We start from the raw sequence: 13,201 nt of genomic DNA, 5'->3' as shown, positions 1-13,201 counted from the left end.
TATCAAAAGCCCACACTATTCCTACTGTGCCCCTGGCCTCCTGACGTGTATCAAGATGTGTGCTCCCAGCTGTTCCTGCCATGCCGATGCTCCACCCTCTTGGAGTCTAACCCTCTGGAACTGTAAGCCAGTTAAACTCTTTCATGAGTTGCCTTGGTTGAGGTGTTTTGTTGGAGCAATGGAAAAGTAACTAAGACACTTGGCAATCTCTACACGAGACACCTGAGGCCTGGCAGCTCTGCCTCCTGCCAGTGAGAACAGAGAAAATATTAAAATAAGCACCAGCAGCCTTAACAGCTTTGCCTTTTATAAAAAAAAAAAAATCCTGCCTGAATGATTAGATTCCTCTGGACCCTGCCTGCCGAACAGCCTTACCACCTTACAACCAGCGACAACATGACCCTGTGGCCCAGGGTTATCGGAGAACCACACTCTGCCCATGACTTCAGCCGTCCCCTAGCAGAGTGTTAACTGTCAGTCCCAGTAACCAGACAGAGGCTGCAGGGCTGGAAAAGCTTTATTAAGACTTAAACAGAAATGCTACTTCTGCACACAGACCACACATGGAGTGAGACGCCCTGCCCAGCCATTGCTGACTGATAGTCACTGGGTGAGGCTTGGGTATATCCTCCACATCTAGGCCTATAGGCCCCAAACTCTAACACTGCCTCCTCCCGGGAAAACAAGCTATACGGTTCCCTTACAAACCTGAACATATTCACCGACCAATACAAATAGTTCCCTGGGGAAGTGACTGTGGAAAGCCACCTGTAGCATGGCCCCTCCATGGCAGGTATGTGGGTCCAGACTCTGGAGGGAAGCAGGAAGAAATATCTGATTGTACTCAGCACAGTTCACCCCACAAGAAAACCACAAAGAAACTAACCACTCAGCAGCAAAAACAAGCAAGATAAAACTAGCCAAAAAAAAAAAAAAAAAAAAAGAAAAGAAAAAGAGAAAGAGAAGAAAAGCAAAATAAAGCACAAGCACGTAGAAATAGGACTTTAGGGGAGAGTCGTGCAGATTGAAGGAAACAGGTCTTCCTTTCCCTCCAGGAGAGCACAGTGGCTCTCTAAGCTGTAAGTTAAAAACAACACGCTTGCCTTTTATGTAGATGCTACAATGAGTAACAGACACACTGAAACAGACTGAGAAACACTCTGTAGGGAAGTCATGCTCCTTCAGCTGCCATGGTTTACACTGGTGAGTCACTCAGGATTAAACCAGCCTGTCCTCCTATGGCACTGATTGTATTCAAAGGTTCAAGACACCTTTCCTGTCTGAAGAGTGGACCGGGAACTGTCTGCAGTCAATGGTGTACGGTGGAGGGCAGCCTTGTGCACCCCTCATGCCCACTCCGGGTTTCTCATGGGTCCTTCTGACAGGAAAAGGCAAGGTGCAGGACCAGGCTAGCCTCACAAACATTAATGGAGGTCACCGAGGGAAGGTGTGGTTCAGCAATGTGGGGTGCAAGTTCCCACCTCAGCTCTGCTACTATACCTCACAAAACCTGGCTGCACCAAACACTGCTGATATGTGTGAGTGTGTGTGTGGGGACATCCCCCGGGGGATTCAGATAACCAGCAAAAGGCCATAAACTGCTCTGGCAAGTCACCTTCCCACCAAGACAGTGGGCCAGCACAAACAGCAGGCAAGAACCTACAAGCCAGGCCACCGCGCCCTAGTCTCCAAGGGAAACTGATCCCGCTGCGTTTCATGTCAAGTGTGGACTTGAATGTTCAAGGTGCTGGACATGCAAATCCTTTCTGTACATGAGAAGGGTCAGAAAGAAAGCTCTCTGCTCTGTTCTTCCAGGTCCTGTGAGGACTCTCTTCTCACCAGCCCTCCGCTATGGCACATCTCTCCACAACTCTCTTCACGCTGTCTTCTCTGTCTCGTCCCTTGTGGAGCAGAGCTGGCTGGTGCAGTGGGTGGTGAACCAGGGCTGGCACACAACCTAGGTCAGTACTCCAACACCGAGTTAGAGCCCCGACCCACGCATCAAATCTGCAAGGGCTCTTTCTTGGACTAATACTCATTTTTCGTCTCATCTTTCTTTCTATCTTAAAAGAGTCAACAGAGACATCTTCCATTGGATTTAGATAAATAAAGCCAAACGAACAGCAAACGCTGGTCTGTTCCGCTGGCAACCACATTGAAATACAGTATGTCTCACTGCTCTCTGCCACACACTTCTCTAGAACTCAGTGCCACGCTGGGTCGGCCACTTTCCCCTGATGAACCTTTGCTCCCTGGATCAGTTACACAGCACTGAAGACAGAGGACGAAAGGGAGCAGGTGGAGCCTGGAGGGAACTGACCTAAGAAACAGGCTGACATTTTACTTTTAGACAAGTAGGAAATGAAAAAGTGTTCATGACTGCTCCTTCAGCAAGGCAGATCCTTCAGGTTCGAACCTGGAACTTCCCAGCTTTGGTCATGTATTTTATGCCCTTAAAGGGCTTGTACTTTTCTCCATACATATCCAGGCGGTTCACTTTGAGTCCTGGAGAGAAGAAGGGAGAAAGGAGTAAGATGAGAACATCTTCAGAGGTAGCACCAGGCTGTTGCCTGTGCCTGTGTGGACAGTCACCTGTGCCTGTGTGGAGGCAGATAGTCACCTGTGCCTGTGTGGAGGCAGACAGTCACCTGTGCCTGTGTGGGGGCAGACAGTCGCCTGCGCCTGTGTAGATGCAGACATCAGGTTGTGTGGAAGAGATTGTCTAACAAGCCCATCCTGCAAATCAGAGACAGACAGCTCTGCAACCTCACCACACCCATTTACAGCAAAGATGATGTCAGCGAGCAGCTCTCCTGGGGGAGACCTCTCCTCAGCGGAAAGGGCAGAGAGGCAAGCACAGACTGTGATGAACTGATCAATGACAGCTTCCTAAATATTCTTGCCAAACCAAACAAAAATGATTTTGCTGATAGCTTTATGGCCTATGCGGTGGCTTAGGAGAAAAAACATGTTACATTTAACTTCATCATCTAAGTTAAAGAGTCTTTCAGTAAAGAAAAACAAGAGTGTTCTCTAGGGATGAAACTCACTTCTTTCTAAGGCTTTCCGAAGGCCATTCTAAAAGTTAAACAAGAATTTAAAAGTGCTTTAGGAGAAGCTGGGACATAACAAATACCCAGCATTTGATAGCTATTTTTTTATTATTATTCTTATTGCTTTCCTAATGCGGGCAAACTGGTGAGAACTGGCCACGTCTAAAGATAGTACGAGCAAACAGCCAGCTGGGCTGAGGCTGGGGAAGAGCAGGCTTACTTCTTCCCATCACTGGTGGGAAATGGAGAAGTATCCTCAGACTGGAAACCTTGGGCAGCGTAAACTGACAACTCTACACAATCCAACAATGGCCTGTGACAACCTCCATCACCCCATGTCTCACTGGTGCCCCAGATATTCTGATTCGGGGTCTTTATGTTGGCTTCTAAGTAGCCCGTATACTTTTCCCAGGAATGTACTGGGAAAGATCTTACTAACAATTCAATGTCAGGGAATGAAACCAGACCCAATGCGGACCACCCTTGGAGAGCCCCAGGAAGACACTAAGGTCTGCCCCTGGCAGAAGACAGCCATTTCCACTCCTTTCAAAATCATCCAAGGTGTGTCACTCACCAGAAATGGCAAGCTGCTGGATCTTAAACTGCAGGTTAATTGTGGGGTTCTCATCTGGTTTAGAAGCTCCAACCTGAAGGCTCATTGTTCCCTTCAAACTTGGCAGCTTCTGCGGGTTTATTTTTCCTACGTCCCAAGACAGCATCTTGGAAGAAAACAGAGAAAGTGGGTTTCTTGCACAATCGCAGTGCTATCTTCATCCAAACAGGGAGCTACGACCTCCAGGCATCCGCCTTCCACACTACAAGCCACCTTGGATGAGGGGAGGCTTCCACAGAGAACCCTTCATCAAAACCATTTAGAACAAAGTCCCTTTGATTGAGCTTTCCTTCTAACCAGGGACAGCCTGTGCTGAGGGTGGTTTAAATGTCCACTCTCCTACCTACCTTTGTCACGGGGTCAAAAGTGTGCGTTCCCTGGGATGGCGTGAGGCTCATATTCAGGACTCCTTTGGGCATCTGGCTGGTGACAGTCACACCCTCTATGGTCTTCCCCATGGTCTGCTTGGGTCCCACTGTGATTTCAAAGCGTCCAAGGGAACTGCTGTCCCGGAAGCTGATGCTATGTTTGACATAGACTGGAATCGCAACTAGGCTGCAAAAGACACGAAACACCCTCTTCAAAAGGAAAACGCCAGGGCCTGGAGAGATGGCCCAGCAATTAGGAGCAAAGGAGCCAAGTTCGGTTCCTAGTACCCGTGTGACAGCAGACAACTGTCCATAACTCCAGTTCAGCCTATCAGACACCCTCTTCTGACCTCTGCAAGCACAAAGCATGACTGTGGTGTGCATCTATCCACATACGTGAAACACTCACACATGTAAAATAAAATAACTGAATCTGAAAAAAAAAAATTGGAAAAGAGAAAACGCCCTTTGGGATGCGGAGCTTGAGCAACAGTTAAAGCACTCGCTGCTCTCGCAGAGGACCCATGGTTATTATTGGTGTGTTTTGTGTGTGATGGGTGTGTGTGTGTGCTCGTGCATGGGGAGTTGGGTTTCCTCCGACTTTCATGTGGGCTCCAAGGATTGAACTCACGAGGTCAGCCTTCACCGCAGTGTTTCCCCTGCGGAGTCACCTCACTGGCCCCCCTTTCATTTATTCTATCTTATTGCACTTCGATTGCTTCCCACCTCGCTAAGGTGCTAAAGACAACTGCCCCGTTTCCTCTTTCCGCTGTGTTTCTCTTGTGCCACTGGCAGCCCTTCCTCTTCATCTATAGCTCACCCTAAAATAAAGCCGAGGTGCTGCCTAGAAAATGAAATGCATCTTCTGGTGGTTCCTTGGGTTACAATGAACAGAACCGAGTGCACAAAGCCGCTGGAGGGGCCACGGCGGGAGGGAGGTGTTTAGGACACGGGGTCACCATTCCTGAATACAGGGCACCACCGCTCGTCCTCACAGACCCTTTATGAGTCATTTATAAAGCAGGACTGTGAACACGGAGTCTCACGGCTGTTACACAGGCACCCTGACAGTTACCACCCCAGCTCCTTTATGGGAGTGTACTTATCCACTGACCTTCGCAGAGCACCAGAGATGAGGCAGATCATGACATGGGACACTAAAGCAGGCTCAAGGAAGCCACAGTTCCCAACACTGGTATTCTGTGTTCTGCTTGGGTACTGATATATACATACATTCACACTACTGATGCCCTCTGCTTCACTGAGGTTGGATAACTTGCTTGGTCCTATCTATAAGGGAAGGAGAGGTTTGAGTTGGGGCAATCGGAGTCAGACACACAGACCGAGTCATCAGAGAGGAGGCACTGGTCCTCAGCCCCTGGGATCCCAACTCCATCCAGTCTACATACCTTCTTCTACAAAACAGCTCCAAATAAGGAAGCACGTGGGACATAAACTCCCGGCATTCGACGCTCTTTCAGAGCAAGATGAAATGCTGTTAGGAGGCCAAAGGATTTAACAGTGATATGCTGATATTCTGAGGAAAGTGTTCTTTGGAAGGTAGCAGCCACATAACAGCAGCTGCTGGGCTGGACTGTGAGTTCAAAGCCAGCCTAGGCTGCACTAGAGAGTAAACTGACTGAGCAAATACCACCCAGGAAGTAGTAATGGCAGCCAGGCCCTTGTCCTGGGTGTAGCTCGGTCCACTTCGTCCTCACAGAAAGACACTCACTAGCCCCAGAAAGGGAACAGACAGGGAGTGGGAAAGCAGCTCACTGCGCTGACACAGTTAGCAACTCGAGGTGCTGGAACCTGAACCCCGGAACCCGGGGCCAGTCCCCACACATGTGGCTTCCACAGACCACGGCCTCAGCTCCCGGTGAGTGGTTGCTTACTTCTGGGCACTGACGTGGTAGGAGAGCAGGCGAAAGTTGCCGTCAGGAGGGATGAAGGAGAGGATGCGCTCCGATTCCCAGCGCTTGAACCGGACACAGGGATGGAAGCTGACATCGTCCAGCAACCTGGGGTTCTGCAGAGCCAGGCAGGGAGGCACAGAAAGAAGGGGTAAGCTCCCGCGTTTCCTGCGAGAAGCAGTTCAGATGATGCTTTCACTAAGCACATACAAGGGTCCTGAAGCCGGGTGTCGACTTCATGGCCGCCCTGATTACTGCTTGCGCTATCTCACTCTCGTGACCCTTTCCAGAAACACCTCATTTCTTGGGGCAAAAAGGTGAACAATGGCTCTGAGCATTACCATGAAGGACAGAGTGAGATCTGGCATCCCCGTCAGCTTCACACAGGCATCGATCACCCCCTGGATCTCGGCAGTGACCGTGGAACCTAAGCGTGAAAAGGAAAAGGCGTGCTGGGACCCCAGAAGTCTCTTCCTCCCGATTCTCTGCTGTTCTCTCTTCCTCCTGTCCGCCTCTCTTCTGTCTAACCACCTAGTTCATTTATCCAGTCCATATGACCATCCTCCAAGCTCAAGTCTGAGAACTCTGACCAAAGCACGGAGACAGAGACCACCGAGAAAGCTCTGGAGGCCTAGAAGGGTTTTCACAGGGCACCAGTATCTTGACCTGTGGTCCAGAGGATTTGCTTGGAAAATTGCCCTACGGGAGCTTAGCTGCGAAGGCCGAGGTTGCTGTGGTCCTCACTCTACAGGTCTCTGCCCGCACATCTTTAGACTTCTCCCTCTTCAAACAATCCTCCCTCTTCTTTTTCCCCCTCTGCCAGCCTTCTCTTCTGACCCTAGCTGCTCTCCTTCCCACAAAAACACAAAACTGGAAGACAAAATACACAAGCAAATGTCCAGTAAAGAAAAACAAAAACCAAAAAACAAAACAAAAACAAAAACATGCCTAAACAAAGCTCTATGAGACGACAACAACACGTCAACAAAATACTGTTGAATCCATTTTGCATTGGCCATGTACTGGGTCTACCCTCAAACGCGGTTAATGCACCCAGCGAGGGGCCCTGGAGAATTGTCTGCTTTGCAATTGGTTGTCAACTGCAGATAGCTTTTGGTTGGGGAGGCTTGCATCAGGCCCTGTGGCGCACTGCATCTTCAAGCTCAGCCTCACCCCTGCTGATGGGCGGCGCTCTGGGTGTCACCAGTGCTGCGAGCTCATTCGCTCTGACTCCCTGACGGCTCACATTTCTGTAGCTTATAGTGACTCGATCCATCCAGATGCCTCGAGCCAGGTACATCTGGCCTGATACATCCCACCTCTTCTCCTCCCACGTCTAGCTAAATGCTATTTTTGGTAGGTCAGGCTGGTCCTGGACTTGCCCTTCTGCCTCAGCTTCCTAGTGGCGGAAACCAACTCCTCTCTTTGCCAGGGATATTTGTTTACTACGGATACCTATACTTTGCGTCAGGATGTCAGGCACAACCTCTTAACACCGCAGATCAGCTTCCCACACTGTAACAAGACTGGCCGTTGTGGGTTTTTATTTGTTTGTTTTTAAGACAGGGTTTCACTATGGAGCTCTGACTGGTTTGGGACTTAGAATATACAGCAGGCTGGCCTGGAAATGACAGAGATCCGCCTGCCTCTGTCTCCTTAGAGTGCTGGAATTACAGGTGTGTGCCACCAAGCCTGATATAGATTGGTACTCTAAAAATTTTTTTGGAGGGATTGTTTTTTTTGTATTTTTATTCCACGTGTATGGGGCATTGCCTGCTTGTACGCTTGTGTACCGCCTGTTTGCAGTGCCCATGGACGGCAACAGAGGGCGTCAGATCCTCTAGGACTAGAGTTACAGATGAAAAGCCACCGTGTGGGTGCTGGGAGCTGAACCCAGGAGAGGAGCAGCCAGAGCTCCTAACTGCTGAACCATCTCTCTGGGGTCAATGAAAAAAATGTTTAGTCGTGACATAAAATCCCAAAAATGTAAAAACCTTCCAGCTCAATGAATTTTAAACACATACACATCTATTCAAATATGCCTCGCATCAAAAGCGGAAGCTTTCTAACACAGCAGCACATCCTTCCCTCTCCTTCCTAGCTAATGACAGCTCCCTTCATTTTGACTTCTAGTGCCTCAAGCTGCACCTGCCTTCAAGTTTCACTAGATGCAATTCACTGTACACAGTAACACACACCTGACTTTGTTTTCCCCAACAGTCTAATCGACATTCAGGTTGATGGGTGGAGCAGTAATTTCTTTTCTTTTTTTTGACCACTGTATCTTTTTTGACTCCTGGATGACTGCATCAAAGCTTATTGACCACTCTCTTTGCTAATGGACAGTCCGGTTGTTTCTCGTTTGTGTTAATATGAAAAACTGTGCTGGCCTCACCATTTACTTTTCTTTTCACACCCCTCCATCCGGGCCTGGTTTTGTGAAGCCTGCTGAGGGGAGTTTACTCTGCTGACAGCACAAGGCTAAACCCAGGGGCCTGCCCTTCCTACAGCTGGGCCACCCGCCATGGCCTGACAGCCTGACAGTGATCACAGTCACCTCAAGGCCAGTCGCCTGCTGTGCTGCCACCAAGTTGCCAGCGGGTGAGTAAGCACTCCCAAATCCTTGGCCCCAGGACTCCTGTTTACTTATAACCGAAGCAAACAGGAAAGAACCCTGTCATTTCGGCTCTAGTTCTGCCTCCAGACCCCGGAAGCCAGTACTTCCAAACAGAACATCTAACCACCCCTCCGTGAGCTCACTTTGTCCTTTCCCCAACTCCCCACCCCCGACTTCCGAGCACTTCTTTCATAGTTTCTTGAAACAGGGTCTGGCTGCATAGCTCCAAATAGCCTGGAAATCTTGATCCTCCTGCCTCAGCTCCGGGACGGTCTGCACTGCCTTACTCAGCCTTGTGACTCTGAGTGCCCTTTCCCTGCCCACAGACCTCAACTCCTCTCCTCCCTTGTCTCATTCAAGAGGAGTTCCGCAAACAGGCACTCAGGATCAGGATCGGCAGCCTCTCCCCCTCCCCCCCCAGCACCTGGTGGCACCCACCTGATTTGTCGATGATGGCATCTATCTCTTCCACCACATCGAAATAGGCCTCGTTGTTGGTGTATTTCACCCCGGTCCTCCGCCAGGGCACCACAGACAGCTGTCCCGTTGGAAGCTGGTCCCCGACATTGGTGCTTCCTGAGACAATCAATACTGGTAACTCGATTCGAATTGGAATTTTGCTGCCAACTCAAGTCTAATGAGCTCAGGGCACTCCCCAAGAAGTTTCCATGCCCTCGTTACTCAGGCGATACCATATGGAAAGGAAGCTAAGCCTTTCGCTTCTCCTATGTAGGACAGCATGGTCTATTTTTAAAACCCTTTGCCGCCATCTGGTCTGCTGCCTTGGGCAAAGGTTTAAAAGCACCCGAGAAGTGGGTATCATAGTTTGGTTCTGAGAGCAGCAAGGGCCGAAGGGTCTCCAATTCCACCACAGCTTGGATGATGTTCTGTGTTTCTGTAGGGCTGGCACCTACACACTGACATGACAGTCAGCGAAACGCTGCTCTAGCTTCAGGCAGTTCTCAGGTGCGGCCACAGAACGCTCTCATCACCGGGATCTGCCTCATTCTCGAGCTGAACAAAAGAGGGTGCAGGCGGATCCCGCCGTGTCCCTGCAGCTGTGCAGGGCTTCCTCCACACCCTGCTCCCTCAGACATCAAAGCTTATTTTAGATGGCTGTAACTGATTGAAATCCTATTTCCTCTTCCCACTGCCTGTATCTTTTTACTCTAAAGAAAGAACTCATACCCATATGGATAGTTAGCACACGTATGAAACATCCCAGCACGTCCATGGCAGAGGCCACGGGACCAACCAAAGGGATTCTTCCAAGTCAGTGTGAACGACACAAAAGCGTCTCAGTGAAAAAATGAACAAAGGACACACACACACACGTGAGTCAGAATAGAGGGAAAGCATACTCAAGCCAGTGAAATGAAGCTCGGACTGTCAAGTGGCTCACACCCTTAGCAGGGTGGGTGACAGTGCTTTAGTTCCGCAATGGCGAGCACAGGCTGCTATGGTTTTTCTGGCCTGGTGTGTGGGGCCTCTGAAACCCCTCAGCCTGGATCCTCCTTTTCCCGAACTGAATAGAAAAGACTCAAACCTAAGAAGCCTATGGTTTGAAAGGGTTAAAAAACCCAGCGACTCAGGCACATCACAAACAGGGGCTGGACAAACGGGTCAGGGGGAGAACACCAGTCACAGCAATAACGTCAGTATATCACACTTAGCTGTTCATACAACATTGATGAGAGGCATGACTTAAAAAAATATACACGTTGTCATTTAGAAGGATTCTAGCTGGGTGCTGGAGAGATGGCTCATGAGTTCCAGAGAAAAGGGGTTTGATTCCCAGCATCTACATGGCAGCTCACACCTGTCTACAATTCCAGTTCCAAGGAGCTTAGATGTCCCCTTCTGGCCTCCTCAGGAAACCAGGCACACGCAGTGCACACGCATACATGCAGGCAAAACACTAATATGCACAAAATAAAATTTAAATTTAAAAAAATGTATTCTATCTACACACCATTCATCTAAAAGATACACACACACACACACACACACACACACACACACACACATACCATATGTGTGTATAAATACTAAGAGTGATTAACTTTGGAGGTTTTCATGTGCCCCTTCTGTGTTTCTGAAGTTTCTATAGTAATCATACTTTCCCCTTTAATTGGAATAAAATCCTGTTATATAAGTTGTTTTGTTTTTGGTTTTTTGTTTTCCTTCAGAGCTGAGACTGCACGCTAAGACAAGTAAGTGTTCCACCACCCGGAGCTACATAAAACAATTTCCACATTCAATTGTAATTTTAGGTTAGATTCACAGCACATGAAAGATAAAATGAGATGGCCAAGGATCTGGAGATGCTAGGGGCTGGGGGAGCCGGCCTTCGTGCCCCACCCCCACCCCCAACCTGCTCACACCTGTGATGGTGTTCACCACCGTGCGGAGGATGGTGGGGGGCTTTATCAGCTCCTTGAGGATGTTCGACTCCGTCGCCAGGGGGAAGCCGTTGTCCAGCATCTCCTCCAACACCTCGTATACCACCACCACATTGTCCTTGATGACTGGCTCTGAGCACACTCCAAAATAGTCCTGATGATAGAGACACAACAGACACACCCATCACTCAGACTGCAGAGAAAGATAAAATGATATCCGTGAGAGGAAGGACCTGCTTGCCCGTGGCGTCTAGCTGTAGTATGCAGCACATGAGCTGTGCAGCATTATAATGGACATGACAGTCGCATGGCGGTGCATGACTTTAATCCCAGCACTCAGGGAGGCAGAGACAGGCAGATCTCTGTGAGATTGAGTCCAGCCTGGTTTACAAAGTGAGTCTAGGACAGCCAAGGCTACACAGAGAAACCCTGACTCAGTAAAAAACAAAACAAAATAATGATGATGATGACGATGATAGACACAACGTAAAATTGTACAGAAAACCTTTTGGCCTTCTTCTGTGTACTCTCTTGAAATTCATTCAGGAGAGGATGAAATGGAGAGATGTGCTAGCCCGGTGGAAGATGGCCTTAGAGTGCTCCTAATGTTGGGATTCCCCAAACCCCACTTTTACTTAAAGGGCTAAGTTACCTGGGGTATGGAAAAGCACGGAAGACCTAGATTATACCCTTTCCACTTTATCTCCATTTTCCAGTGCTCAGGATCAAAAGCAGGGTCTCATAGGTTATGATCTTAACTGTCACTCGGTAACTGTTTTGGGTCTTGCTTTAATGGTATAGTGCGGGTAACACTGTGGGTGGACACTGTGATAACCAAACATGGCGAGTGTGATGACAACGTCGACCAGAGGGGAAAGGCATGTGGTTGGTCAGTGTTTGTTTCTCGGGGTGTCAGGCCTGGCTCTCACAGGGCCCCTAAGATGGTGATACAAGTCACGGAACTGGGGAGGAGCGTGCTGAGGGCACCTGCTCTATTCCGGGCCAGCTCTGACTGCGAAGCTGAAGTCGGCCTGTTGGCTCTTCCATTTGAAGACATCAGCAAACCTGCACTTCAGTCTTCCTTCTCCAGGTCACGGTCCTGAGGGCCCTTCACTGCTTAAGCAATGCAATGGGCCTCAGATCGCCCGTTACCTGGCCCTTGCACTGATTCTATGAGATGTAGCCTAACCTACATCAGGCAATGATACGTGTCAGTGAGACCCCAAGATACATTCACTCAAGAATAATGTATTCCCAGCTGGGTGAGGTGGTGCACACCTATAGTCCCAGCACTCGGAGAGGCAGAGGCAGGTGGACTGCTGTGAGTTCAAGGCTAGCCTGGTCTGCAAAGCTAGTCTACGACAGCCAAGGCTACACAAAGAAACCCAGTCTGGAAAAACAAAACAAAACAAAAGAATGTATTTAAAAAAAAAAAAAAAAAAAAAAAAAGCCTAACTGAAGGGAAATACCATGTTTCCTTCCCAACAGTGATTTTGTTTGAAAAAATAAGCATTCATCTCAGGAGGTTCTATAAGCCAAACATAACATGGAAGGAGCCCTACAAGGCAGGCTGCCACAGCAAAAGCAATTCTGCCTCTCAGACTCCATCATCTTCAAGAACTTGGAAAAAAAATGTTACAAGAGAAGAAACTTTAAGCTCCACATTGGTCCACTTTCACCAGTGGCTTCAAAACTGAACCTGATTCTACTTTTCTAAATTCCTCTGTGGCTTTAATTTTTTGTTGTAGTTAATTTTTCTTTCGTACGTGGTTTGTCTGTGTGTCTCTCGGTGCGTGTTCATGCAGTACCCACAGTGGCCAGCAGAGGGTGTCAGATCACCTGGAACTGAACTTTCAGGTAGTTGTGAGCCACTGTGTGGGTGCTGGGAATGGAGCCTGCGTCCTCTGAAGGGCAGCTAGTGTTTGGAACTGATGAGCCATTTCTCAAGCCCCAAACTCTGCGGTTTTTAAACAAACACCTTTTCTCACTTCCTGGCTCGTAGGTAGTAAGTATGACAAAACGACTGTTACTTTGTGTATGGCTCAAGTACACAGAAACCACAGCAAAGCTCAGGTTAGTTACTACTGGATCTTTTGTTTCCTCCCTATTCTGGGCTTGTAACCTTAGGTTTCCATTGCGCATGGTGGCTGGCACGCTGCATGAGGACTGGAATTCCATTTGGAGGAAATACATATTTTACTTTTTTTTTTTTTTTTTTTTTTTTTTTTTTTTTTT

The 13,201-nt window shown here is 48.7% G+C and overlaps 1 protein-coding gene across 3 annotated transcripts in view; it reads right to left on the bottom strand.

Annotated features, from left to right (window-relative positions):
• Window positions 1-499: 499 nt before the first annotated feature.
• The window catches only part of Ap3m2 (adaptor related protein complex 3 subunit mu 2), a 59,614-nt gene continuing 46,912 nt past the window's right edge, over window positions 500-13,201 (bottom strand). For all 3 annotated transcript variants that reach the window (XM_055593485.1, XM_055593483.1, XM_055593484.1), the window contains 7 exons: window positions 10,949-11,120; window positions 9,003-9,140; window positions 6,289-6,374; window positions 5,930-6,063; window positions 4,014-4,221; window positions 3,628-3,772; window positions 500-2,505 (listed from right to left, as the gene is read on the bottom strand). In XM_055593485.1, coding sequence (XP_055449460.1) covers window positions 2,405-2,505; window positions 3,628-3,772; window positions 4,014-4,221; window positions 5,930-6,063; window positions 6,289-6,374; window positions 9,003-9,140; window positions 10,949-11,120 — 984 coding nt within the window. In that variant the 3' untranslated portion in view covers window positions 500-2,404. The remainder of the gene's footprint in view (window positions 2,506-3,627; window positions 3,773-4,013; window positions 4,222-5,929; window positions 6,064-6,288; window positions 6,375-9,002; window positions 9,141-10,948; window positions 11,121-13,201) is intronic.

The sequence above is a fragment of the Psammomys obesus genome, unplaced genomic scaffold, assembly GCF_907164565.1.
Source record: "Psammomys obesus unplaced genomic scaffold, mPsaObe1.curated_primary_1811, whole genome shotgun sequence".
Classification (NCBI taxonomy): Eukaryota; Metazoa; Chordata; class Mammalia; order Rodentia; family Muridae; genus Psammomys; species Psammomys obesus.
This window is presented reverse-complemented; position numbering and strand designations above follow the sequence as displayed.